A 24,060-nucleotide genomic window follows, 5' to 3' on the forward strand; every position below is an offset into this window, starting at 1 on the left:
ACACCGTCGCCGAAACCCGAGCTGAGATTGATTCAAGGTTCTCCGGCCACGTCTGAGCTTAAGGATCTTCGGCCAAAACCTTAGGTCCTAGTTTGTTGTTTGCCCGTGAGGTCAAAACTCGAAACTTGATTTTTTTTTCTTTCCTTTTTTCTTTTTGGCAAGGGTTGTTGATGATATTCATCATGAAATTGAATTTCAGAGATAATTCTAGGGTTTCATAGTGATTGATAGTCGGATTGTTTTTTAGATTGGTTTCATTTGGTTGCAGATAAGGGATTGTTGAAGATTATGGAGGAAGAGTCATGGAGACTACGATGGCGGTGAGGATGACGGCCATGGTGGAGTAGAGTATGGCGTGCCAGTGGGTGCAGTAGGAGGAAGAAGAAGAAGACGCCAGTGTTGGTTCAGTGAAGGTTCTGGTGTGGTTGTTGAGAGAGAGAGAGAAGAAAAAAATAACAAAAAAAGAAAAAAAGAGAGGAATTGAAAAAAAGAAAGGGAAAGTGTGGGGTAAAATGGTCATTTTAGACCAAATTGTGTGAGATTTGAATGTCTGGGGAGTTATTTGTTAAAATTAGGATGTTAGAGACTGAACTGTCGACGCACCCAAAGTACCGGGGGAGGGGGGGGGGCAATAATTTCTTAAAAAAAAAAAAAAAAAACAATCACCAACCCAATCACTCTCCTTGACACTGCCGTCTACTTCAAGTATCAGCTCCTCGACGAGGATCTCGACGCCCTCATCTTCGTCACCAATGATGAGGACCTCAACCATATGATGATCGAGTACGACCGCCTCTATCGCGCCTCCGCTAAGCCCGCCCGTTTCAAGCTCCAACGAGTCCAAGTCCGAGAGCCGGTGGTTCATAAACACCTTGGCCCTTTCAGATCCAGTCCCCAGAAGGCTCCTCTCCCACCGCTCTGGTCTTTGCCTCCTCCACCAACCCCGATTTCCTCTTCGGATTTGACAAGGGATACGTCGCTGCCGTTCCCGCTGCGAAATTGCTTGATTCCGTCATGCCTCCGACGATTCCTGATTCGCTTGTGAAGAACATTATGGCCGCCGGACCGGAATTGGTCTCAGAGCTGGACGCAATCTCAGTTGGAGAATTTGCTCGGCGGTTATTTGAACAGGGGCTAGCGTTTATTCTTAACCAATGGCAATGCGCGTAAATTTTGATAAAAACTGAGTATTTTGGTCATTTTATATTAAAATTTGTAGTCAAACTTGCATCATTTTCTATCATTTGATTTTTGGGCGTGAACTCGTGTCCTTATTTGTATAAATCTAATTGAAAACGGGTTTTCTCTATTTATATTTTTGGTCTGTTAGTTGTGTGTAATTTTCTAAATAATTAATAGGAGCAACCCCACGATATTTATTATTAATGGGCTCGGACCATCCATTCAAATAAAATCAAGAGCGAAAGTTCGAAGCTTTCACTGTTTCATCTCCAATGGCGGGTGCGCGTCTTTGCGCCACCTTCCCCAATCTCGCACACCCAATCTTACCCGCCACCACCTCGCCCAAAATTCCTGTATCAGCCTCCGTTTCCGTACCGTCAAAAATCACTCGCCGGAAGAACTATTTGCGCCCCAAAATTCTCAAAACCCTAAACCCTAAACCCGACCCGCAAACCGCACAGCCCGTAGTTCCCGTCGAATCTCCAGTAACCCCATCCCAAGATAACCATGAGCTCGAGCATAGCTCCGACCGAGGCGACGTCGTTTTGGGAGGAGGAGGAGGAGCTGAAGTCGAAGAATTAAGAGTGTCTGAGACGACGGCGGAGCTCAGTGGCATTTCTGGTAAATTTTCTGCGAGGACTGTGCTAAAATATGGGGGCTATTTTATTGGGCTTTTTGTGCTACAGACTGTTGTTTCTGTTTTGTTATTGGGAGATAGTGATCCTGATGAAAATAGCAAGTCTAGGAGTTCAGTATTAGGCAAATCCAATATGAAGACGAGTTCTGGGTCTGAATTGGGCAATGTGGTTCGGTTTGATGAGTCCCGATTGGGAGAGAAAATTGAAGAGATTAGGGCAATGGCAAGGAAAGCGCGAAAGATTGAGAAGAATGAGTCCAAGGGAAGTATTGGAAATGAGGATGATGCATTTTCGAAATCTAAAATTAAGATTGGGATTGAAAAGGAGGTTGGGAATCGGTTGGTTAACTTGCAGAAGAAGTTGGGTTCCAAAAGGGAGAAGTTGCCGGGTTCGTTTGTGAATTATCTGGAAATGTTTGGGAAGTTTGAAGACGGGGTGAGGAAGAATAATGAGAATGTGAAGGAGGGGGATGGGGCGTTGATGTTTAAGAAGAAGCTGAAGTTTAAGACTCCTACTGCTGAGGTGAATAGGAATCCGAAGGGTTTTGGAGGTGTCAAAGAGGAAGGTGGTTCTAGTAAGAATAAGACAGGTTCAGGTGGTGTAGATGAAATTGGGAGAAATGCAAGTGTTGGTACTGATGGTATGGAATTGCTGGAAGCTGATGCTAAGGAGAAACCGCGAGAGACTTTGGAGAAAGGAACAGGGAGATTAGATGAAGGACAGGACAGAGAAGCTGGAAATATGGTACCGCAGAATGGTAAAGCTGTTTAATTGCATAAAATGCACAATCTGTTCTTAGTTTGGCTTGATTATTAATTTTGTTAAATTTTAGGTACTGTCCACAGGACTATACAAGGGAGGTCATCTGCTGAAGATGTAGAGTCAATCAAACCAAGAGGCTTTGGGAAGAAAAACCCTGAAAGCTTGAAGAAAGAAATTCAGGGAAGGACAGTAGAATCAGATGGTCCTACTGTGCAGAGTGTGAGTAGCGGTTCAACACAGAAAAAAGCCAAAAAACAAGCACTGGCTAACAAAGTCAGTAGTAAGCAGTCAGACAATGAGACTGATCCATGGTGGTTGCATCTTCCTTATGTTCTAGTATGTAGTCAACTTCTATATCTTAGTCTTTACTATACTTTTTCCTACAAAGATTAATTTTAGAATTTGTCTTCACAATTATGGCTTATCCTGTTAGTAATTGGACTTTGTTACATTTAACCGAGACATCATGGCCAGCCATTTCACTTCACTTAGTCATTACTAACTCAAAATTTTCATTAATGCATCCAGTTCTTGCTTATTTTTCGTAATCTTTTTGTCTCCAGCTAACCATCAGAATATCGTGTATCCCCATGTCAGGTTATTTTTATGCGTAGAGGTTCTGATGGGCAAGGAGGGCTTTTTAGCATAGAGCTCAATTCTCAGTCCCAAAACGAGAGTGATGCTTCCTATAGTGTTGCTTTTGAGGACCGTGGTGATGCCAATAACTTCTGTTTCCTATTGGAGTCTTGTTTTGAAGATCAAGATGATTTCAGGGCCACTGCTGCTCCCTTACCAAATAAAGTAAGAACTTCTGAACATATATGCCCAAGACTTGAGCATGCTTTGTCACACTTATTAAGAATCATCAGTGTCAAGATGAGTAAGGGACATTAATTTTTGCAGGAACTTCATAAAGCAGTAAAATCAGATGACATGAAGGTAATTGTTGTGAAGAAGGGGCAGCTTCAGCTGTATGCTGGGCAACCTTTTGCTGAAGTTGAAATGGCTTTGCGCTCTTTAGTTTTACAAAACTGAAGTGCTTGCAAAATGGATTTTGTTCATCCTTCAAGTTCTTCCTCCAATCGGGATGGCTTTTGATTTTAGAGTTCTTGGCATTTTTGATGTTAAAATGCTCTTGGTCTGAGTTTTCCTAATATCAAGTGAAGGTTGATCAGAGTAAACCATGAATGCCTCGTTTCCTGTCGTTGTGGGAATACGAAGAATATATGGTGAACCCCAGTTGCAGCAAAGATATAGTGAAGGGTGCAGTTGTGATAGAGATGTTTCCATAGATGTTTACCTTCCTAGCATTTCTTTTATTTTATTAGTAAAATAGGAAATATTTCAAACATAGAACTAGTGTGTTCATATAGTTGGGAATAGAGCTTACATAGATGAGTTGGAATTTCACATTACATTATTCTAGTCTTTAAGAGATGAAGAAACACTTTGGGGGTGGAGCCACAGTTTTGTAGAGCCATGGCTATTTTGTTCAAAGAAATGCTAGAATTCTCTTTGTACTTTTATGATTTTTTTGATTTACTTGATGATGTCAAGTAGCCTTTTTTATTGGTGAAATGAATTGCAGAATGCAAACATAGAAAACTTTTGATTGTATTTGTTGATGGCACACTAAAACAGTACACTCAAACTTCACAAGACAAACAAATTCATTAAAAAGAAAGAAATCCATCCACTTAAAATGTGTGAAAACAGCTTCTATATGAAACTGGTAATAGCACTCCTCTACTATTATAGCTGGCTACTACCACCAGAACAACCACTTAACACTGCAATCTCGAAGTTACTGAGAAGAAGTAAACTTGACCATGGCATGAGCATGAATTGGTGTCAAATTAGATTCGCAAAAGCTGAGCCATATCTCCTGCTTCTCCTCTTCATTCTCAGTATAGGCATTGTACACCGAAGTCACAATACTCCTTGCAGCTTCTCTTGCCTCAGGCAGCCTATCATTCAGCGAATCCGCAGCCATTTTAACCAGAGCAACCAGTCCATAATCTTTCATTCCTTCCAGCCCCTGAAATCAGTACAACAATCCCATTTATTTTGGAAGAAAGATATGCTTCAAGTGACAATAACCAATTTCGATCTCATAATATTATTACCATCTTAGAGACACAAGTTGAGATGGAAATGGCAGCTTTGGCTCTGACTTTGAGGTGGGCATGGGTGACATAGGCTTTAAGCCTATGAAGCAGAGGCAGAGGAGTCAAGGACTTCACCATTGCGCTTAGCGCCTTGTCTGCTTCTTCACAAACAAACCTCTTGTCTTGGGAGGCTTTCAGCAGCAATTGCAGCAGCTGCAGAAACCCATCAAGCAAATCCAAGCATTAATCAGAAAACAATACTAGAAATGATCGAAATTGAGAAAGAGAAAAATGGCTGTGGGTACGAACCAATTGGTCAAATGCATCAGAGGTGGTGGAGTCAAGCAAACTGTCACCAAAGGCATTGAAGAAATCGGCCGAAGCCATGATGGAGGTCTTGATCAGAGCACTCCTCGGATTCTTCATAGACTTAACAAGTACCACCATCACTTTCTCTCTGCATATAATCATCATATACATGTCAACAAAACCATCAATCTCAAATGGAGAATAGACTAGGAGCCAAAGAAAGAAAGACTTACAGAGTAGGCACCAAAAGAGCAGAGTGAAAGAGAGCAAAACGCCTAGCATTGTTCAGAGACTCACACACTTTGGTCCAATCCTTTGAGTCCAGTCCTTCAATCAAGCTCTGGTATTTCAAAAATTCAAAAATTTATTGTAACATCAATTGGGTATGCTCTAAATATTGGAAATGAGTCGAGAGAAAAATGAAAAAAGTACCCCAAACTTTGAACTCACCTGAATCTTGGAATCAGGGTCTGAAATGGGTTTGAGATTCTCAGAGGAGATATAGTCAATGGTGGCTTCAGAGGTTGCCGCCGGAAGTGGAGCCTTGTTTTCATCATTTACGCCCAAATCAGATTGAGTTTGAATCGGAAGAGCAACTTTGGTTGGCTTCTTGGGTCTTTCTGGTGTGACTGGGAGAGCATTGTCGATGGGTCTGAGTGCCATTGCCATGAGATCAGAGACGAACAGAGAGAGGGAGTCCGAATGAGAGAGATGGGAAAATGTTTGGGTTTGGTGTGGGTTTGACTGATAGAGAATAATATTAGAGATTAAGAAAGTGAATTTATGTTGTTGCTGTTAACCTTCACCGTTCAAAAGATTTGAATTTTGAAAAAGAGGGAGAGAGATCCGTTGGACCTTCTCTTCCCTTTTGTAACGGTTACATAAGCCAAGCGGACGCGTCACGCGTGGCATTATGGCTTTCACTGTGGTGGCTTTACCATGTTTAATGGTAAAATCTAATTTTGACGTCAATGAATTGCTCTAAAGTTTTGAACTTTTAATTTAGCTCCTAAAATCTGTGTCAATCTTGACTTTATGTTCTGATATTGCGTCTCAAGAAGAAAATTGGTGGATCTTGATGTGTTGGAAGTCGATTTTCTGTAAGGAGAAATATCCCTGATTATGTTCATTGTTGTAACTCGGTATGTGTCGAATTGAAGATTCTAAGAACATCCAACTTTCGAGAGAAAAACAGGTCCAAGAACACGATGGTTATAGCGTAGCAGCCACAGAAAACTTAGGTTCAAATACAAGATGTGATGATGCTGAAGATTATTGTTCCATGGTAGTAGCCTAGTAGGACAAAGGAAACTGGCTATGCTAACGAGTATAAAAACAAAGATTAGCATACATCACTTATCTATGCTAAAAGATTACAAAAAAATTGGTGAAGAAGATGGCCGGCCCTTCAAGTATATGCCTATAAGATATAAAAACAAAATTGTCCTGTGATGGTTGGGGGGGATGTTCTACATTTACATTTGCTGCAGAGTACTTCATGGTTGCTACCGGCAATTCTCGAGTGAATATCCGGAATTATTAGCAAGGCTCTGTAATCAAGCACCACTGGTTCTCGAAACAAACTCATGTCCATGGAATCATTAATGGTTGATGCTGTTAGGTGCATAGCTGCAACTGCAGTTATTATAGTCAATTCGAACTTAGATTCCTTGACACCCGGCAACTGAAAACCCGAAAGTCTACCTGCATCCATAAGTGTTTGGTCAATACATGTATCTGAGGATCTCGGGAAAGCCATTTATCAATAGAACTCACGGTACAACATCCATACTAGAGACCGCATTGTTTTTTCTCGAGATTTATAAAGTTGAATATAAAAAATCTGCCAAACAAACATCAGCAGGAAAAACCAGGAAACTATAATGTGCGCTTCTGCCAAAAGACATCATAGAGCATAGCGAAAATACAGTAGACACACCAGCATCCTAAAATTCTGACGGTTAGAAGCCTGAAACATTCAAATAACATAATGACATCCCCGAAGCAAGTTATAGTGCAGTTAAATGATTTTGATAACACCATTTTAAATCCAAAAGGAATTACCTCTGCAGGGAGTCACTGCAATCTGTTAAGGAATTGATGGGATGAAGACTTTTCAGACAAAATATCTCTCATTCCCTAATATTTGCTCATCAGCATGAAGGCATGAGAAGACCCTTTTTACCACTAAGTGAGGCACAACTACTATCCCTCCAGTAAATTGTACAATATCCAGTGTTACCATGATCTTGATGCATGCTGAGACTTTGCAGTTTCCCTCAGTACAGCACCCACTATTGCTGCCTGTTCAAGGCATTCAGCCTTGTGCAGTGCGTCCAATAAAACAACACATGTCTTGGTATTAATACTACAGCCTTTCCGCCGAGTTTCCTCAAAAAGTGCATATGCTTCCATTGCCTTATCTCCACTGCTTAAACCTTCTATCATAGCATTATAACAAGCAGAATCTGGAATACCACCACTAGCCTTAAACCTTTCAAAAAGCCCAGCAGCATCCCTTACGTTCCCAGCTTTTGCAAGTCCAGAGATCATGGTACAGTAGGTGACTGTGTTGGGATTCAATCCCTGTTTCTTCATTTCTTGCCAGTATACAAAAGCCTTGTTGAATTTTCTAACTCGACAAAGACCATGTATGAGAATATTATAAGTAAAACTGTTGGGTGTACAGTTCAAATCCTTCATGGATTGAAAGCATAAAATGGCTTCATCAATTTCGCCAGCTTTCACAAGTGCATCGAGCAAGGAATTATACGTGTACACGTTAGGTGTCAAACCTTTTTGCATCAACTCTTCCATGATTAGATATGCTTCATCAATTCTCCCCACCTTCCCAAATCCATCGACAAGACTACTATAAACAACTACATTCAATTCTACTCCTTTCGACTTTGCTTCTTCAAAAAGCATGTACGCTTCATCAAGTCTATCAATCTTGGCAAGCCCATCAATCAAAGAACCATAGGTTACAACAGTGGGTTGCTGACCCTTAGTTTTCATTTCCTCCAGCAGCTGATATGCTTTATTCACCTTTCCACATTTGCAGAATCCATCAATGACGGCATTGTAAGCTCGAGTGTCCAATTCACAACCCTGTTCTTTCATTGCATGAAATAATTTATAGGTTTCATGTGCAAAACCTGCTTTGACAAGGCCATGAATTAAGATTGAATAGCTCCTCACATCAGGGATGAATCCTTGAGCCTTAATCTCCTCAAACAAAGACCTACCTTTGTCTGTTTCACCAGCTTTGAAAACACAATCCATGTAGGTATTAAGGAGCATCAGGTCAGGAGAGCAACCCCTGCGCACCATTTCTTTGTATATTTTGTGACCATCCTCCTTCCTGCCACACTTGAAGAAGTTCCTGATGAGAGATGTGTATGCTATAGCATTTGGAATCTGATCAGAATCTAGCATTTTTTCATGAAGTCTATAGGCATCATTCACTCTTCCACGTCTTCCCAAGCCATCTATAAGAGAACAGAATGTGACTGCATCTGGCATGCAAACTTTATGATCCATTCCTTCATATATAGAACATGCTTCATCAAGTTTCTGTGCTTTACAGAGTCGATCAATCATTATGTTTACAGTCATCACATTAGGATATAAGCCAGCTTCTCTCATATCATCCTGAACCCGCAGAGCAGCCTCAACATTACCTGCCTTGCAAAGCATGTTTATTAAAATGTTATATGTTGAAATATTGGGTGCTGCATCTGTCTTCATCTCATTAAAAACCCTCAACGCTTCTTCAGATCTCCCCTTCTTCCCCAGGCAAGTGAGAACACAATTATATGCAATTACACTCGGAATGCACCCCTTTCTTTTTTGCCTCTCAAATAAGCTGTATGCTTCATCGAACTTTCCAGCAGAACCATAGCCCATGATCATGGTGTTATAAGCATACACACAAGGTACTTTCCTGTTGGCATCCATCTCCTCAAACACCTTAACTGCTTCGTCTAGTTTCTCAGCTTTGCAGAGAACACCTATCATGCTAGTATATGTCACATCATCAGGCATCAAGCCGTTCATTCTCATTTCATGAAAGAATTTCCAGGCCATATCCACCTTACCCATCTTGCCAAAGCAGTCTATACACACATTATAAAGAACAATATCTGCATCACAAAAGTTGCTCTTCATCTCATCCAACAAGGAGAGGGCAGCGTCAACTCGACCTTCCTTGGCAAATACACGAATAAGAGTTGTAAATAAATGCACGGTGACTTCATAACCTAGCTCCTGCATTTGATGAAAGAGAGTCAGCATTCGATCAGGTTCAGGAATTGTCGACAGAGCTCCAATCAGAGTTGAATAGGCTGAAAATGCTGGGCGGAATTTGAACTTCCTCATGGTTTGCAGTAGATTAAAAGCTTCTCCCAGTTTCTGTGACCTGACACAGCTCACAACTAACTCAACACATGCATTATTTGATGGACTAATTCCTGCAATACTCATTTCTTCCAGAACTTGTTCCAAGCTATTAAAATTCCTACTCCTGGCCATGACCAGGAGAAGTGAATTGTACACTTCTGGACAGTGTGCTTGCTCAGTTTGTTTCTCACACCACCGAAAATAATTAATTGCTTGACCGACATCTTTCAGCCTCCTTAAGACTCCAATAACTAAGTCGGACTGAGGTTTTTCGTCAAGCGCAGATAGAGCATTCTCAAGGGCAGGTCCCCAAGGACCACCCTCCAGGACTTGGCACACACCATCCACCACTTGTCTCACACCCTCCACTTTCCTCGGGTTATCACAATTAACCCCACCGTCAGAGGAATCAACTTTCCCATCAAGTCCAGAAGAAGGCCCATTTGGCGAGGATGAAAACCTCTTAGAAAAATTGTAAATGCTACAGAATCCGTCTAAATGACGTATTCCTACATTAAAAAAAAATGTCATAAATGTCATCAGAATTAGTAAGTCGAAGATCATGAAAACACAAAGAAACTTGAGAGCATTTTATTATGATCTAGGTAATACACAGAACAGAAAGCGTCTCTACATGTCAAAGTTACCTTGTTTTCTTAGGAGCATCTTCACTAATTCATGCCCAATCTGATACTATGCCCTTTTTTCTTTCCAAATCTACATTGAGAATCAGAATAAATCAGCCAAGTCACAGAAAAGCTACTGAAGTAACACACAGCAAGCCACTCCCTTTAAGTTGTTAATTGTTATACATTTAGACACAAGCAGTCAACACAAAAACCAAAAGAAAGGCAAACCATGAATAGAACATAAACCATAAATGTCCAGAGGAAGAAGATAACACACAAAACAAAACCGCTGCAATGGCAAATGCACCATTTCTAAAATCAAACACAAAATTCAGATTGGTGGCCATTTCTAATTCATACCCAATTAACCTTCACTCAATTCCTCATCATCTTTGACAAGAAATTATAAGAAAATGTCAAAAAATTCATACTTGAGCGACTGAGCTAAGAGTTTTGATTGCACAAAAACAAATTTCTAATCTTTTCGACTCATAAAACTATACCCTAGCTAGATAATTGTTCGAAATATATTTACAAATTAAAAACTTCACATACCAGACAATCCTGACGCGAAGGGCAATGGTGGGTTTAGGGTTTTAACCAGTCTGCCTCAGTTTTTAGTTAGCAGTTCCAAAGAAGAAAGACGATGACTTTGAAACGCTGTCGTATTACCCACACGAATTAAAAGAAATCGGGTCGGGTCGGGTCGGATCGGGTCGGTCCGGGTATTACCCAAGCCCCGCATCCACTTTCCCCCAAGGCGGTTCCCGTACCAACTGGTCCTGAAGTAACAGAATTTTTCAACATTAATGGCTCTGATCTCCACCATCACTCTCAGTAGTGACTCATGAAAATCTTGATCGAAACAAGAGAAGAAGAGGAAGAAGAAGAAGAGAGCGAGGGCAAAAATGGAAGCTAACTACGCTAACAACCACCACCACAACCAAGCGACGCGGTGCTTCGGGCCGCAGATGAAAATGACGATTCAGCCCTCGCAGCAGCAGCAGCAGCAGCAGCACTCCGACAACGACCGCAGCAGCGGCGAGCTCCGCGCCCTCGACTGCAACCTCACCTCCCTCTGCGACCACATCCAGACCGAAGGCTTCAACTCCGGCGCCTTCTCCGACGTCCTCGTCCTCGCCATGGGCTCCACCTACCACCTCCACCGCCTCATCCTCTCCCGCAGCCCCTACTTCAGGTATTATTTCCCGAAATGCCCTTGCCATCACCAATTCTGCTCTGGCTTACTTTGATTTAGTATCAGAATCTTTGTTTGATTATTCGGAGGAATTTTGTTTTTGTGTAATACTGATAGGAATATGCTTCATGGACCTTGGAAAGAAGCCAACGCTCCCATTGTGACGTTACATGTAGATGATAAGAATATTAATGCAGAGGCAATTGCAACGGCCTTGGCGTACTTGTATGGCCACCACCCCAAGCTTAGTGATACCAATGCCTTTCGCGTTCTTGCTGCTGCTTCTTTTCTTGATCTTCAGGTATCACATTCTTGTTATGAGTGTTCTTCCTGATGAGTAACGGCTTGGCTTTGCGTGTGATTGGATTGCTTGTTGATGTAATACTTTGGATGCAGGATTTATGTGCTATATGCACTGACTTCATTATATCGGAACTATGGACTTCAAACTTCTTAGCCTATCAGGTTTGAGATTCGTGTGCTGCCTCTTTGTAATCGAGCTACATGTCATCTATTTCCGTTACATTAACAGTTTCTCTGCTATTGCTTTCAGGTGTTTGCGGAGGGGCAAGATTATGGCATACATGGAGAACGGGTAAGAAATGCTTGCTGGGGCTACCTTTGTCAAAGCGGTGCCATGGAGTTGAAAGAGGTAAAAGATTCCTGCATAGTTGTGCCTTTTCGGTTTTAGTAGTTTACCTGCGCCTTTTCTTCCCTTTTTCCTGTCCTCTTCGGTTATGTTACGATGATATGAGCAAAGATGAGAGAGAGAATGGCAATTAAGGATACTGGGAAACTAATTTTTCATATCATAAGCATATTTGTAGTTGCCCTCAATCTTTTAGAGATATGGTTTATGTTCTTTCAATTTTCTCTTTCGGTGATGCATGTTGTTAGTGATTGTTGATTTCCTATGATTAAGGTATAAATGCTCTTCATTTTGTATTTCCTATCATGGGCAGGTGCTTCCGAGACTTTCTTCTCAAACGTTGCTTGCATTACTCACCTCTGACGAGCTCTGGATACCCAGTGAAGAGAAACGGTAGGGAGCATTGATGGCCTCTAACTGGGTTTTATTGTTCACAGATTGAGTCCCTATTAAAATTTATTTATATTTTCTTTTTCATGAAAAGGTTTGAGCTGGCATTGTGCACATTCCTTTCAAAGGGTGCTCAATGCAAACAGGAAGATTATGATCATGGAAGTTCCAGTTCGGAGACAGGGACGGATGCACATTCTGATTCCTCTAAATTAAATGGAAAGAATCTGACTGATAGCTTCACTAATAAAAGGTTGGAGTCTGAATTGGGGCGCTTAACTCTAAAAGATGATTTAGAGGGACATAATACAGCTCGTAACCTTCTGATAGAGCTTGCAGACTGTGTAGTTGACTTCCAAACAGGAGGTTCAAATGCCAAACAGCAAGTGCAGCAAGTTGCTTACCCTCAGTCAAATTTTGAGCCAGGATACAACTGCAGCATGGGAGGTCCTTCATCATTTAATACATTTTCAGACATAGATGCAATTAGAACTTCATGTTATGCGGAAATGCCTATTGGTGTTGGAGTAAGTAGATTGGGGGAAAATGGAGGGGCTATGGAGGGGCCATCTGATGAAGGGTCATGCTACCATTTAAATAACAATAGTTGGCTTGGTAGGGACCAGTCAAGGCAATGCTCGTCAATGAACTCTTCAAGTAGTGAGCTAATGCCAAATGATTGGGGAAGATGTGGCATGCCTCCTCTTTCCTGGGGTGGCAGGGTTGTAGGCAGAAGACAGCTTAAAGGTTATGGTAAAGGAGAACTTGGGGTTGGTGGGGAGGAATATGATGCATTTGTAAATATATTTGAAGGAGGATCTCTTCTATACTGCAACATGTCTTTTGAAGCACTTTTGAATGTAAGAAAGCAACTTGAGGAAATGGGGTTTCCTTGCAAAGCTGTAAATGATGGTCTTTGGCTGCAGGTCTCTTTCTGCTCACTGTGTTTACTTTTGTTTTCTTATTGCTATAGAAAGAATATGCTGATGAAAAGAGGTCATACTTTCTTTTGTTTACTTTGCACAAGACACGACATGGTGTCATCTATTTCATAAAGCAGTTTGTAGTTTCGCATTCCCAATATTCCTCACCTCCTATCCATATAAACTATTCTAGTAGGCCATTCAAAACTCTCTTATAAACCATAGTGTTGAGAAATTGCTTCAGTCTAATAGATAATGTTTAACGGGACTGCAGAGCAGCTGTAAGGGCTCTCTGGCCATCTCCACCACATTCAAACATCTTGTTTTCCAGGGTTTTGAATGCTTTTCACGTGATGGGATTACTTACTTGTCCGGTGATATAATACCTATTACTTCTTTAATTCCTTATATTTGGTATGTTATCGTATAGATGCTTTTGAGCCAGAGAGTTCAAGAAATTGGTGCTGATACATGCAAAAGTTGCTGTCTAACAAGCATAGCATGCAGTTGCAGACAGCAATTTTCTTTCTCACATGGAGGTACCACCGGATACTACATGCAAGAGCATAATCAGAGTAACTCTTCTGGAGTATACATCACTGAGTCTGCTCCAGGTGAAGGAAATGGCCTCTTCAGGCCTGTACGTGTGCATGTCAGGGGTCCTATTGATGGGCTTGCTGGTATTGGACGTGGAACCACATTTGTCCCAGCAGCCGCTTGGCCTCCAACTCGGTTCGTCTTTTCTCGTGTGCCATTTGGTATGGGCAACAGAAATTGCCAGCAGTCTCTTGCTAATGATGATTCAGAGGCTAGAGCTGACCACACTGCAGAGCTGTCAGGAGATGGATTGACAGCTTTGGTTGGGCTAAGCCAAGGAGGTAACAATGCAGCTAATGCTCATGTAGAGCAAACAGAGAGGGGCTATGAGATGGATATGCAAAGCCGAATGCCTGGAACTTCCATGTCAATGCCAAGTTCTAGTGGTGCACCTGTGCAGATGGTAGAGTCATCTGACCAAGCACTTGGGATTGAGTGGGATAATGCAAACAGTTCCTCCATATCATTGGATATGAAAACACCTTTAAGTCACTTCCCTCCATTCCGCTTTGGGTATGTGCTCCTTTCTCTCTGCGTTACAGTTTCTGCGGATACAATAATCTTGCATCTAGGTCCACCGGTGCTTCCAGAATTTTCACTCTTGAAAAATAGGAATATAAATTCTTTTGAGGTATTTAGGATGCTTTCATATGATCTCCTAGCTCAGAGAGCTCTGTTGATACTCATTATAGGATTGGATTGCGTGTGTAGTACTGTTCGTCTCTGCCCATGTCCTAATCGCATTATAAGATGGACCTAATGACTGGTCATCATGTTATGTTATCGATCCTACTATTCACAAATCAAGCCATCTTTATTCCTCCCCTCTACCTTGTCACTTCACTTCTTGCTCCCATGTTCTACAGGGTGCAATTTGAGGATGTACACAGACTCAGCGATGGCCAAGTCAAGCACTCTTCAGAAGTCTTTTATGCTGGTTCTTTATGGAAGGTGTGTGAACATAAAATTTGTCTTCCAATAAGATGATTTAGATCTAATATATTATGACGCTTTTCAAGTCTTGCTTTCAATGTTCTGAGACTGATTGGATTTGTTGTTCAAATTTATAGGTTAGTGTTCAGGCTTTTAATGATGAGGACCCTCAAGGACGCCGAACACTTGGTACTGTTCTAAGCAGTGATATACATCAGAAACATTATTGCTCACCTGTCTAAATTTTATATGAATAAACTTGCTTGAGTAAGCTGATTGAAGTCCATATGATATATTGTTTCAGGATTATTTCTCCACCGACGTAAAGCTGAGATTACCGACCCGTATAGAAAGGTTAGCCTAATTTTGATTGTTTGAGCGTTAGATTCGTTAGTTAGAGAGATGAGTGCTTCTTCCTATCTTCACATGTCAATAATGATAAATCTTTCTGTGCATTACTGGCAAAGAAGTAGATTCTTTTCTTCTGACATTACAATCATGATCAATCTATTTCTTTCTGTATATCACTGGCAAAGAAATAGGACTATGAGGAGCCACCAAGGAAATAGCTGGCTATTATAAAGTGTCAACCTATTGTATATGTTTATTTGACATTCAACATTCCATAATAAAGTTGTTAATTGGGGTTTTATGGTGTGCCAAAACAGGTGCAGATGTATGTCGATTCTCGTGAAAAGGTTACTGCCCGCTACCAGGTAGTATCCCAAAGTGAACAAAATGATTGTCAGTCTAATACCTGTTCTTGTTACACCGGACTGTAGTATATACTGAATCTGTTCTTCTTTTTGCCTTTGTAACATATAATGCAGCTAATATGTCCATCAAAGAGGGAAGTCATGGTGTTTGGAAGCTACAAGCAAACAGGCACCCTTTTACCAAAAGCTCCGAAGGGCTGGGGCTGGCGAACAGCTCTGTTATTTGATGAACTTGCAGATCTTCTTCAAAATGGGGCCTTAAGAGTGGCTGCAGTGGTGCAACTTGTATGAAATTAAACTAGGTATTTCATTTGAAAAATTATCTGGAATGTGATACAAGTATAAACTATCTCCTTGCAAAGTGAGTTTACTGATACCATTTTCATTTTTATGTTTCAGATATAAATCCCAGCTGAATAACTTGGCTTCACTAAACAGGGAGATAGATTTACGGCCTTGAATAGTTTTGTTGGGTTTGCTATTATGCTGTATATGCATAGTTATCATCAATATTCAATAGTAGTTGTTTTGTAAAGTAACATCATATAGAAGGAAAGGAACATTACCTTTGTATTAGTTTAATAATGTTTGAGTAAACAAGTTATGTATGTATTTGGTTGACACATGATATGCTTGAGTAGCATCATTCACCTCCAAACAATGGTTCTAACAATCTAACTGGGTGATGGGGGGTGGTGAACAGGAGACTAGCGCCTAAGGTTAGGCGTTCCTCTTTATTTAATTATATTATAGAACCAAAAACTATACTTGAATTGGGAAACATAAGCAGGCAAAATTGAATGATATATAAAGTACTATAGTCGTATAATTGGTTGAAGAGATAAAAAGTTAAGCAAATCAACAACAAATACTTACAAAGAAAAAGTATTTGATAAAAAAAAAAAAAAATTAGATCTCAAGTCTCAACTCGCCGAGTCTGCCAGCCGCCTAATCCACCATGTGGTTCTTTTGGGTTTTAAACTAATCAAGGCGGATGGTTAGAATATTTTTAGAACACCATATGATATAACCAAAACAAATATACGAAACTAATCTCACATTTATTGTGTCTAAAATGTGTGATTAGCTTTGCTTAATCGCAGACCAGCAGTTTATCAGTGCATAACTACTTAATGAAATAGAGCTGGAGGTTTGGATTTGGAGGTTTACTAGATTTACCAAAGAAAAAAAAAGATTATATATACTTGCAAATTACGATAAGGACCAAAACTCCAAGTCCAAGCATAAAGACTAGGATGGCAAAGTTCAAAGCAGAGAGGTCAAAATTGTAATGTCAAGCACTTCTGCCTGCGTTGTCTCGACTATCGACAGAAGTTACTGGCTTTTCCTATCTACCCCTAAAATTCTCTCGAGTCTTTTGACAATTCTCTCAATTCGAACCATTTCTCTGTGTTTTCCGTTTGGAGCATACATACGCAAAACCTTAGGGTTTGGTTTTCCCCCAATTTAGGGTTTAACTTCCAATCACTGATATCCAAATCCCACCCTGAACATGGTCCTCTTCAGATGAGACCCAAATTTTCTAGGGTTTTGGAGTTCCGGGTCTGTCAATGGGAGCCTTAGCCAGGAATCGTAAGCGTATAGACGAGTGTCTGAGCTCGAATTCTCCCTTTTCCCCCTATTCTCACATTTCCAAGCGACCCAGATTATTCTCCTCCTCTTCTTCTCAGACGACGACGACCCGACCCGTATTCTCTTCTAACCGCGCCGTCGCCAGGGTCTCCCGCTACCCAGCCGCGCAGCTCCCGTTGCGTCGAATTCACGCGCCTGTTAAGCCCGAAAAGTTCAGCTCCTCCTCCTCCTGCTCCGGCCGAGGGGACCAGTCGGGTGACGTCACCGTCATGGGCAATTTGTTGCGGCGTTACGCCAATGCGAAGAATGAAGCTCTTGCCACGTGTAAGAGTAAGAAAAGGGAGGAGGAGGAGGAGGAGGTGATTCAATTGGATGATGATGATCAGAATCGGGTTTCGGAGGATTCGAGCATCGAGGAGGTGGTGGATTTAGGGGAGGATGAGCCGGATGTGCAGGAATTGGAGACCAAGAGGGTGCCATGTGAAGCTCAGGCCACGCAGCCGTCGGCTTCTTCGGTGGCTTCGGACTTCACCACATTGACAGTGAATAATTCCTGTTTGAAAGTGGAGAGTTCGGAGCAGATGAGGGAGCTGCTGGCCCTGAATCCCGAGGATTTGCCGAGTTACAAGAAGTTGATTGAGGAGTTGGATAGGAAGACTACTCCCAAATTGAAACAATTGGGTTTCGAAATCCAGGTGAATGAGAGTAAGCGGGCCCTGTTTGAGTCTTTGCGGCCAAAGAAGAAACCAGTAGAGGTGAATTTCTATTTTTTTTTATCTTGTATTCAGTGTGATTTTTGTGGTTTAAAGCTTACCACTAATTCTAAGTTATCAGTAGATATGGGTTTTTGAAAATGTACTTAAAAGTCTAATTTTGATAATGTGTGATCATTCCCGACTAGGAGGCTCCTCGCGAACCTTTTATCCCGCTCAAAGAAGAGGAGAAGGCTGTGGTTGAGCGAGCATTTTCTTATGCGAATCGGTATGGATCAATGCAGATGTGGTTTCTTGTTACAAGTGGTGTATTTGAAACTATAATAGTGTCTGTCTCACTTCATGCAGGAGGAAGGTCCTTGTAACTCATGAGAACTCAAACATACAAATTACTGGTGAACTTTTGCAGTGCCTTAAACCATGTGCATGGTTGAATGATGAGGTGATTGTTTAGGTTACAGTCTTACAATTTGTTATTGATAATGACAGAAAGGTTTATTTCTTTGTTAGATTTTGTTTTTGATAGTGTTGGGGACTTTGTTGGCAAGCTAATTTGGTTATGTAATTTAATGGTGTGCACTCTCTGGCTTCTAGGTCATAAACGTCTACCTTGAGTTGCTGAAGGAGAGGGAAAAGAGAGATCCAAAGAAGTTTCTGAAATGTCATTTTTTCAACACATTTTTCTACAAAAAGGTTTGTGATTTGCACTCTGCCTTTTCATCTTATCTGTTTATAATTAGTTTTTGTAATTCATTTGTTCTTCGATTCATTCACCTGTTTATATATCAAATTAGTTCTCGTAGTAGTGATTGGATATTGACTTGTACTGAATAAATTTTTACTGGATTGTCTGATGCAGTTAATAGGTGGAAGAAGTGGCTATGATTATAAAGCTGTCAGAAGATGGACTACCCAAAAAAAGCTGGGATACAGCCTCATTGACTGCGACAAAGTACTTTCATATCAGACCCTCTTCCTTGCTCATATGTTCAACTTGAGTGAAGTTCCATTTATGTCTGAAGTGGCTTTTTGCAGATATTCGTCCCAATCCACAAAGAAATACACTGGTGCTTGGCTGTGATTAATAAGAGAGATCAGAAGTTCCAGTATCTTGACTCGCTCGGAGGACGCGATACCAAAGTGATGCAACTATTGGTATGCATTGAAGCATTTGTCTGGCTTTTGATATGTTTATCGAGTCCTTGACAACCTTCTTTTTGGTGTGTGGGTTTGTGGGTGTGGGTGTGAGGGGTTCATTGTTGTTTATCTGTCGTGATTTTTTCTGCTACCAAGACTGCAATATCTGTTTGATTAGACTGAGTTTGTGAATGTCAAAAAACAAACCTTTATGTCAACTTCCTGCCTGTTGACTTCCTGAAACATATGAATCTATACATAGGACAATGAAACTGATGAAAGCATAACATCTTTGTCTACGTGCTGTCTAGTAAAAGTAGATTAATTGATTGGCAGGTGACAGGTGAAATACTTGTGTAGACACAATACACTTCATTTCTTACAAAAACAAGTATAAGCTTTTCAGGATTTGCTCTATGTATGAAAAACATGATGACCATCCCTTCGACTCTACTTTTTTGATAGTCTTGTCAAGATCATATTTAAAGGCTTTAGTGGATAGAATTTCTTCCATTTTGCTCAGTTTGACAGTTTGTTAAGGCTCATTTAGTAAGGTTATGATCTGCCTATACCTGTACATGAGAACCCTTTATGTCTCCTCGTTTTTAGTTTTTTGGATTCTAGTAAGTAGTACTTTGTTATGGATGTTCAAATGGTATGAAAGTTTAGATCATGACATAATGAGATTGATGTGGATTGTTTATGCTTGGCAGGCTAAATACTACGCTGATGAAGTGAAGGAAAAGAGTGGGAAAGACGTTGATGTGAGTTCTTGGGAATTTGAATGTGTCGAAGACCTTCCTGAGCAGGAGAATGGGTAATCATCCTTTGGTTTTTTTGTTTTTATAAGTATTACGTCATTTTGAAACTTCATGCCAGAAAGGTTTTTCTTTGTGAACTTGATTTTTAAGCAAAGAGACTTCTGCTAAATGAAATATTTTTCATGATTTTAACAGGTTTGATTGTGGCGTATTCATGATCAAGTATGCTGACTTTTACAGTAGGGGATTGGATCTCTGTTTCCACCAGGTAAGGCACATAAAGATGCTCCTGTTGTCTGGCACCTTACATATTTATATGCTTCTGTCTCCCACGTAAAACATCTACCTTGTTCTGGTAGTATTCATATATTTTCCCGCAGCTGCTCTCAAACATTAGTATTGAAATATGATCATACTTGTAAAAATACTGTTTTTGTAAGAAATATGATCAGACATTAGTAGTACAAAGATCATACTTGTAAAAATACTGATTTTGTTTTCCTTAACTTGTATTGAAAAGCAGTATTAGCTATGAATGGAATTGTCGTGTATGATTCTTATGAACCCTGTATGAGGCAACACAATTCTCATTTAGTATGATTCATCTTTGTATTCTTGTCCTTGCAGAAACACATGCCATATTTTCGATTGAGGACAGCCAAGGAGGTTCTACAATTGAGAGCTGACTGATTTGTCAAGGAGGTTTATCGCAAAACAGATTAATGACCAATGCCTGCATCCTCTTGACAATGTTGATGCCGCTCACCGTGAGAGCTTCAGCTTTTGTTTGCATGATTTTGAGATTTGTCCTTGTGGAGGTGATTCCTGTCAGGACATTGTTAGTAGAGTACAGAGCAAATTGCATATAGCCTAGGTATACAAGTGCGCGAGCCATGATTTGTCAGTGTCCAGAGTTGCAAGTATTTTGAAGGGTCCTTGTATCTTGTCACTTGATTAGTGTTGGATTTGATCTAACAATGTAACACAAGGTTTTTGAGGGAATATTCGTTCTATGAAAAAGGTGTGTTAATATATTAAGTTTCCAACTTTTGTGTTGGAGGATATCTGCAACACTTCTAACAATTGCAACACATTTTTGTTGTCAATCTGTGATAGATTCCGTTGGTTCTTTAAATTGAGTTACTTATCACGAGGAAAAGAGGCAAAGGCAAGGAATATGCCAACCCTGAAACTTCAGGCTTAAATAAGTGAACTCTCCCAGAAGCAGAGGCACAATAGCTTTAGGATCTGACAACGTGCCCAAATAAAAAAATTGTATAAAACATAAAAAGGGAACCTGTCAGACAGCCAAGCGACCACCCCAGACTTGGATAAACCAAGCTGAGAACGATCATCTACAGCCATGGTGACCCGAAGATCACCAGCCGTTAATCACGCTCTGGTCGCATGGCTATGCTTCATCCACCAGGCTTAGATTCCTGTCTCCTTAGAAGTCAAGGACACAGAGGTACGATCCTATAGAACAGATCCTGTTCAAGTAAGGTCGTGACCAATGTACACGGGGCTGCATATTTAAACACCTTGCTGTTTCGCTTCTGTCCAATGTGGGAGGCTGCACATTAATTCACAAGTCTTGAGCAAAGTCACCAGTCTCAATCGTAATTCTTCTGCTTTTGTATGTCAATGACCAGATTAACGTTACCATAGTCGATACCAGAAATAATCTTTTTATATCTGGATTTTCATTTTGGTTTGCCTAAATTCAAGCCATGCTAAACAGTAATATGATCAGTCCGAATGTTTTTTCATATATCGGCTACCATAGCTTCTGGTTCATAATGAGAGAAGCATATAACTTGTTTAGCTTCAGGTCAAGCCAATGTAAATCCTAATTGAGTTCCTAGTGTTGTAAAGTAATAGATCAAAATTGGCTAGAGTGATTCAAGCTCTAGGGATACAGTTAACATTATAAGATTACATTGCTTTGATTAGACTACGACATGCAATTTATACATGTCAATATAATTAGAAGAAAAAAGAAGAAAAGAAATGGATTCAAAATTTCAAATATTTCTTTGCATCATCGCGTGCATATATATAAATATATCAAACACATGCTATCTAATTCTGTAGTACTACTGGTAGTAATATTATCAGTAGTTTTCCCTAAGTTCATGGTAAAACTGCTTCAAGCTTATGAAGATCGATTTCATGATGGCTTTGATTTGGTCTGATTTCATGTAGATTATTTGTAAGGTTGATTTCATATTGAAGCAATATGTAACAGCATTCTGTACTGGTGCAATGTTGATGTATCAAAAACAGTGAGCTATATATCATTGTTCTAAGACCTCATGAGCTGGGGCCAATGGCCAGTTTATGAGGCAGTCTTTGGTTTGGGGAAATGAAGCCAATATGGCCGATCAGTATTGTTAGCAGTGTACTTAATCTGGTATTGAAGCGTGATCGATGCACAGCTTCTTGCCTTTGTTTCTCTGAATCCAAGATTGATTACATGTAAACATTCAATGGACAATTAGTCCAGTGAACCAATAGAGGCTAATTCTGAAAGAACTTATTTCTGTGAAGATTACTTATGCAGCAGAAGATGACACAAAAATTGCAAAAAAAATTTGGACCATTTCTCGATTTATGCGTGTCATCCTTGCGCAGGGGCCATGCTAATCTTCTCTGTATCGTTCCAATTTTATCGGATGTCCCCGAAGGGACAAACGTAGATGGGAGTCAATTCAATATAAAGTATCCGTATAGGCAGAGGTTTTCGATGTGGTATTATTTCCGTAAAGTGGGCTTTGATATTTAAGAGTTTGGGCCTAAAAGGACCACAGTTTTCAATCTGTTATAGAATTGAAAGTAGAAAGAGCACAAGGAAGTCATAACTCATGAGCCACATTCCCCTACTTCACCTGCAGACAATCAATTCAAAGTCAAGTTAATCAACATTCTTGGTATGCAATTTGTTGCAGAATTCTTACAGTATTCGTAATGAAAGAGGGATAGAGTCCCAATAATCTATCAACTGCGGTAAAGGTTATTATGACCTGTTTATACTCGGATATTTACATATGCTTCTTCCTCAACATGAAATTAATCGTCACAACTGGGGTGTATACATTTAGCCACTAGCTAGCTGTCAATGTATGTTAGTGACTAGTTTGTTTTCCAAAAGGGTTTGAATGGATTTGGGCAGCAGGGTCATAGTTTAAAGCCTAATTGGTAAATATAATGATGTCTTTTATTATGGTAACTAGCTGTTGCTGAAATGCTTTGTCACCAAGATCACATCAGTTTGTCGACAGCTTTCTTCGAACTTAAGAACAATAATGGAGATTTGTAGTCTACTCTGAATATCTGTCTGATTAGAGAAGTAGGACTAAAATCTTGTTCAAGATTAAGCCTCAAGTACTAATTGAGGCGCAGAATCAGATTTTGAAGATTGCCTGCACACTAGAACTTCTGAAGTATGAACCGAAGTGAGTAGGTAAAAGTCTTCATAAAAGTGCATTGAATCCCAAGTTTAGACCACTTCTGGGAGATAAACTTGAATTATATCAACTAATTGTGGTATACACGCATTAGGTGAAGCGTAATGTATACAACTAATTGTGGTGTCCACCGCGCTACAGTGCTACACTAATTGTTGGTTCATCGATTCTTTAGAGGTAAAGGGAACACCTATTAGTCCTACTAAAGTGCCTCACTGGTGATACAAAGTCCTACTAGCCTCCAAAATCTGAGACAACAACTCAGCGACTCCCATTTCATATGAGAAAAGCTATACGAGTATGGGTAGCTATGTTTTCAACTTCAGGGTAGCTCATTATTGAAAAGATGAAGTCTAGTCAATTGGGTTAGTTATTGCTTTAATGAAGAACACAAGTATGACATGACTTGCCAACACAAATTTAAATAAATTAGATGCCCTAGTAATCCAAGACAAAATGTCCAACTCGTATCTTATAAAAGAGTTAGGTGTCTAGTAAGAGAATTTACATGGTGCAAGGAAAAGGGGAGGCAACCCCTGACAAAATTTGAGATGGTGTTTAGACGTTAGTAGATCCGCAATTGGTTGGAGTACTTGTATTGCTTTACATGATAAATGTGGAATGCAGCCCCAAGGTCATATGCAGCCTTCACCGTTCCATACTTCCGTTAACGTCGCAATATGGAAGTAGTGGAGAGAATGAGAAGTTCAAATTCATATCACTGTTTTCAACAGAATAGTTTGGTACTAAGCCCCCAACTAATATAATGTAATAAGCACAAAATTAATTCACTTGAGCGTAAATGATACTTCAATCGACCTGTGATTTCAGTTGCTTAACCTGTGATGTAACTTGCCTTTCATCGGCCTATTTTGTGGACTTCACATGAAACCATCATCCTCGGAATTATGAGTATAGCATGGCACTGAAGGGGCATTGCAAAAACGAAAATGA

General features: G+C 40.3%; 5 protein-coding genes and 2 non-coding genes across 10 annotated transcripts; 3 read left to right on the forward strand and 4 right to left on the reverse strand.

Annotated features, from left to right (window-relative positions):
- Positions 1-1,385: 1,385 nt before the first annotated feature.
- On the forward strand, positions 1,386-4,160 carry LOC112198343. 2 transcript variants are annotated; one of them, XM_040518575.1, is made up of 4 exons: positions 1,386-2,577; positions 2,653-2,918; positions 3,180-3,383; positions 3,477-4,160. In XM_040518575.1, exons 1-4 carry the CDS (start codon positions 1,455-1,457, stop codon positions 3,615-3,617), a joined length of 1,734 nt encoding a protein of 577 aa, XP_040374509.1. In that variant the 5' UTR covers positions 1,386-1,454; the 3' UTR covers positions 3,618-4,160. The 2 variants fall into 2 exon arrangements, with proteins under 2 accessions (XP_040374509.1, XP_024195214.1); XM_024339446.2 differs by having other exon boundaries at positions 3,486-4,160.
- A 74-nt stretch (positions 4,161-4,234) lies between these two features.
- Positions 4,235-5,803, reverse strand: LOC112198344 (TOG array regulator of axonemal microtubules protein 1). The gene is made up of 5 exons (XM_024339447.2): positions 5,450-5,803; positions 5,233-5,339; positions 5,000-5,147; positions 4,709-4,903; positions 4,235-4,620 (listed from the first exon to the last, which is right to left on the reverse strand). Exons 1-5 carry the CDS (start codon positions 5,666-5,668, stop codon positions 4,387-4,389), a joined length of 903 nt encoding a protein of 300 aa, XP_024195215.1. The 5' UTR covers positions 5,669-5,803; the 3' UTR covers positions 4,235-4,386.
- Positions 5,804-6,177: 374 nt separating this feature from the next.
- Positions 6,178-10,672, reverse strand: LOC112200550 (pentatricopeptide repeat-containing protein At3g06920). Of its 2 annotated transcripts, none has more exons than XM_024341591.2 (4): positions 10,585-10,672; positions 10,048-10,117; positions 7,064-9,909; positions 6,178-6,703 (listed from the first exon to the last, which is right to left on the reverse strand). In XM_024341591.2, the coding sequence occupies exons 2-3, from the start codon at positions 10,064-10,066 to the stop codon at positions 7,238-7,240; spliced, it is 2,691 nt and encodes an 896-aa protein (XP_024197359.1). In that variant the 5' UTR covers positions 10,067-10,117; positions 10,585-10,672; the 3' UTR covers positions 6,178-6,703; positions 7,064-7,237. The 2 variants fall into 2 exon arrangements, with proteins under 2 accessions (XP_024197359.1, XP_024197360.1); XM_024341592.2 differs by having other exon boundaries at positions 6,178-6,968.
- A 158-nt stretch (positions 10,673-10,830) lies between these two features.
- On the forward strand, positions 10,831-16,063 carry LOC112197576. Its single transcript, XM_024338310.2, has 13 exons — positions 10,831-11,227; positions 11,345-11,528; positions 11,624-11,692; positions 11,781-11,879; positions 12,190-12,269; positions 12,361-13,192; positions 13,620-14,299; positions 14,653-14,737; positions 14,857-14,908; positions 15,024-15,073; positions 15,388-15,435; positions 15,550-15,737; positions 15,835-16,063. Exons 1-12 carry the CDS (start codon positions 10,938-10,940, stop codon positions 15,724-15,726), a joined length of 2,646 nt encoding a protein of 881 aa, XP_024194078.1. The 5' UTR covers positions 10,831-10,937; the 3' UTR covers positions 15,727-15,737; positions 15,835-16,063.
- Positions 16,064-16,697: 634 nt separating this feature from the next.
- LOC112198465 (ubiquitin-like-specific protease ESD4) lies at positions 16,698-20,712 on the forward strand. Of its 2 annotated transcripts, none has more exons than XM_040518516.1 (9): positions 16,698-17,783; positions 17,933-18,009; positions 18,090-18,183; positions 18,336-18,434; positions 18,601-18,693; positions 18,777-18,896; positions 19,592-19,695; positions 19,835-19,907; positions 20,267-20,712. In XM_040518516.1, exons 1-9 carry the CDS (start codon positions 17,007-17,009, stop codon positions 20,327-20,329), a joined length of 1,500 nt encoding a protein of 499 aa, XP_040374450.1. In that variant the 5' UTR covers positions 16,698-17,006; the 3' UTR covers positions 20,330-20,712. The 2 variants fall into 2 exon arrangements, with proteins under 2 accessions (XP_040374450.1, XP_024195364.1); XM_024339596.2 differs by having other exon boundaries at positions 16,702-17,783; positions 17,930-18,009.
- A 221-nt stretch (positions 20,713-20,933) lies between these two features.
- LOC112201235 lies at positions 20,934-21,147 on the reverse strand. Its single transcript, XR_002936689.1, has one exon. It is a non-coding gene; the product is annotated as a small nucleolar RNA U3 (small nucleolar RNA).
- A 1,080-nt stretch (positions 21,148-22,227) lies between these two features.
- LOC112201268 lies at positions 22,228-22,330 on the reverse strand. Its single transcript, XR_002936710.1, has one exon. It is a non-coding gene; the product is annotated as a U6 spliceosomal RNA (small nuclear RNA).
- Between the last annotated feature and the right edge of the window lie 1,730 nt (positions 22,331-24,060).

This window comes from Rosa chinensis, chromosome 4 (genome assembly GCF_002994745.2).
Source record: "Rosa chinensis cultivar Old Blush chromosome 4, RchiOBHm-V2, whole genome shotgun sequence".
NCBI lineage: Eukaryota > Viridiplantae > Streptophyta > Magnoliopsida > Rosales > Rosaceae > Rosa > Rosa chinensis.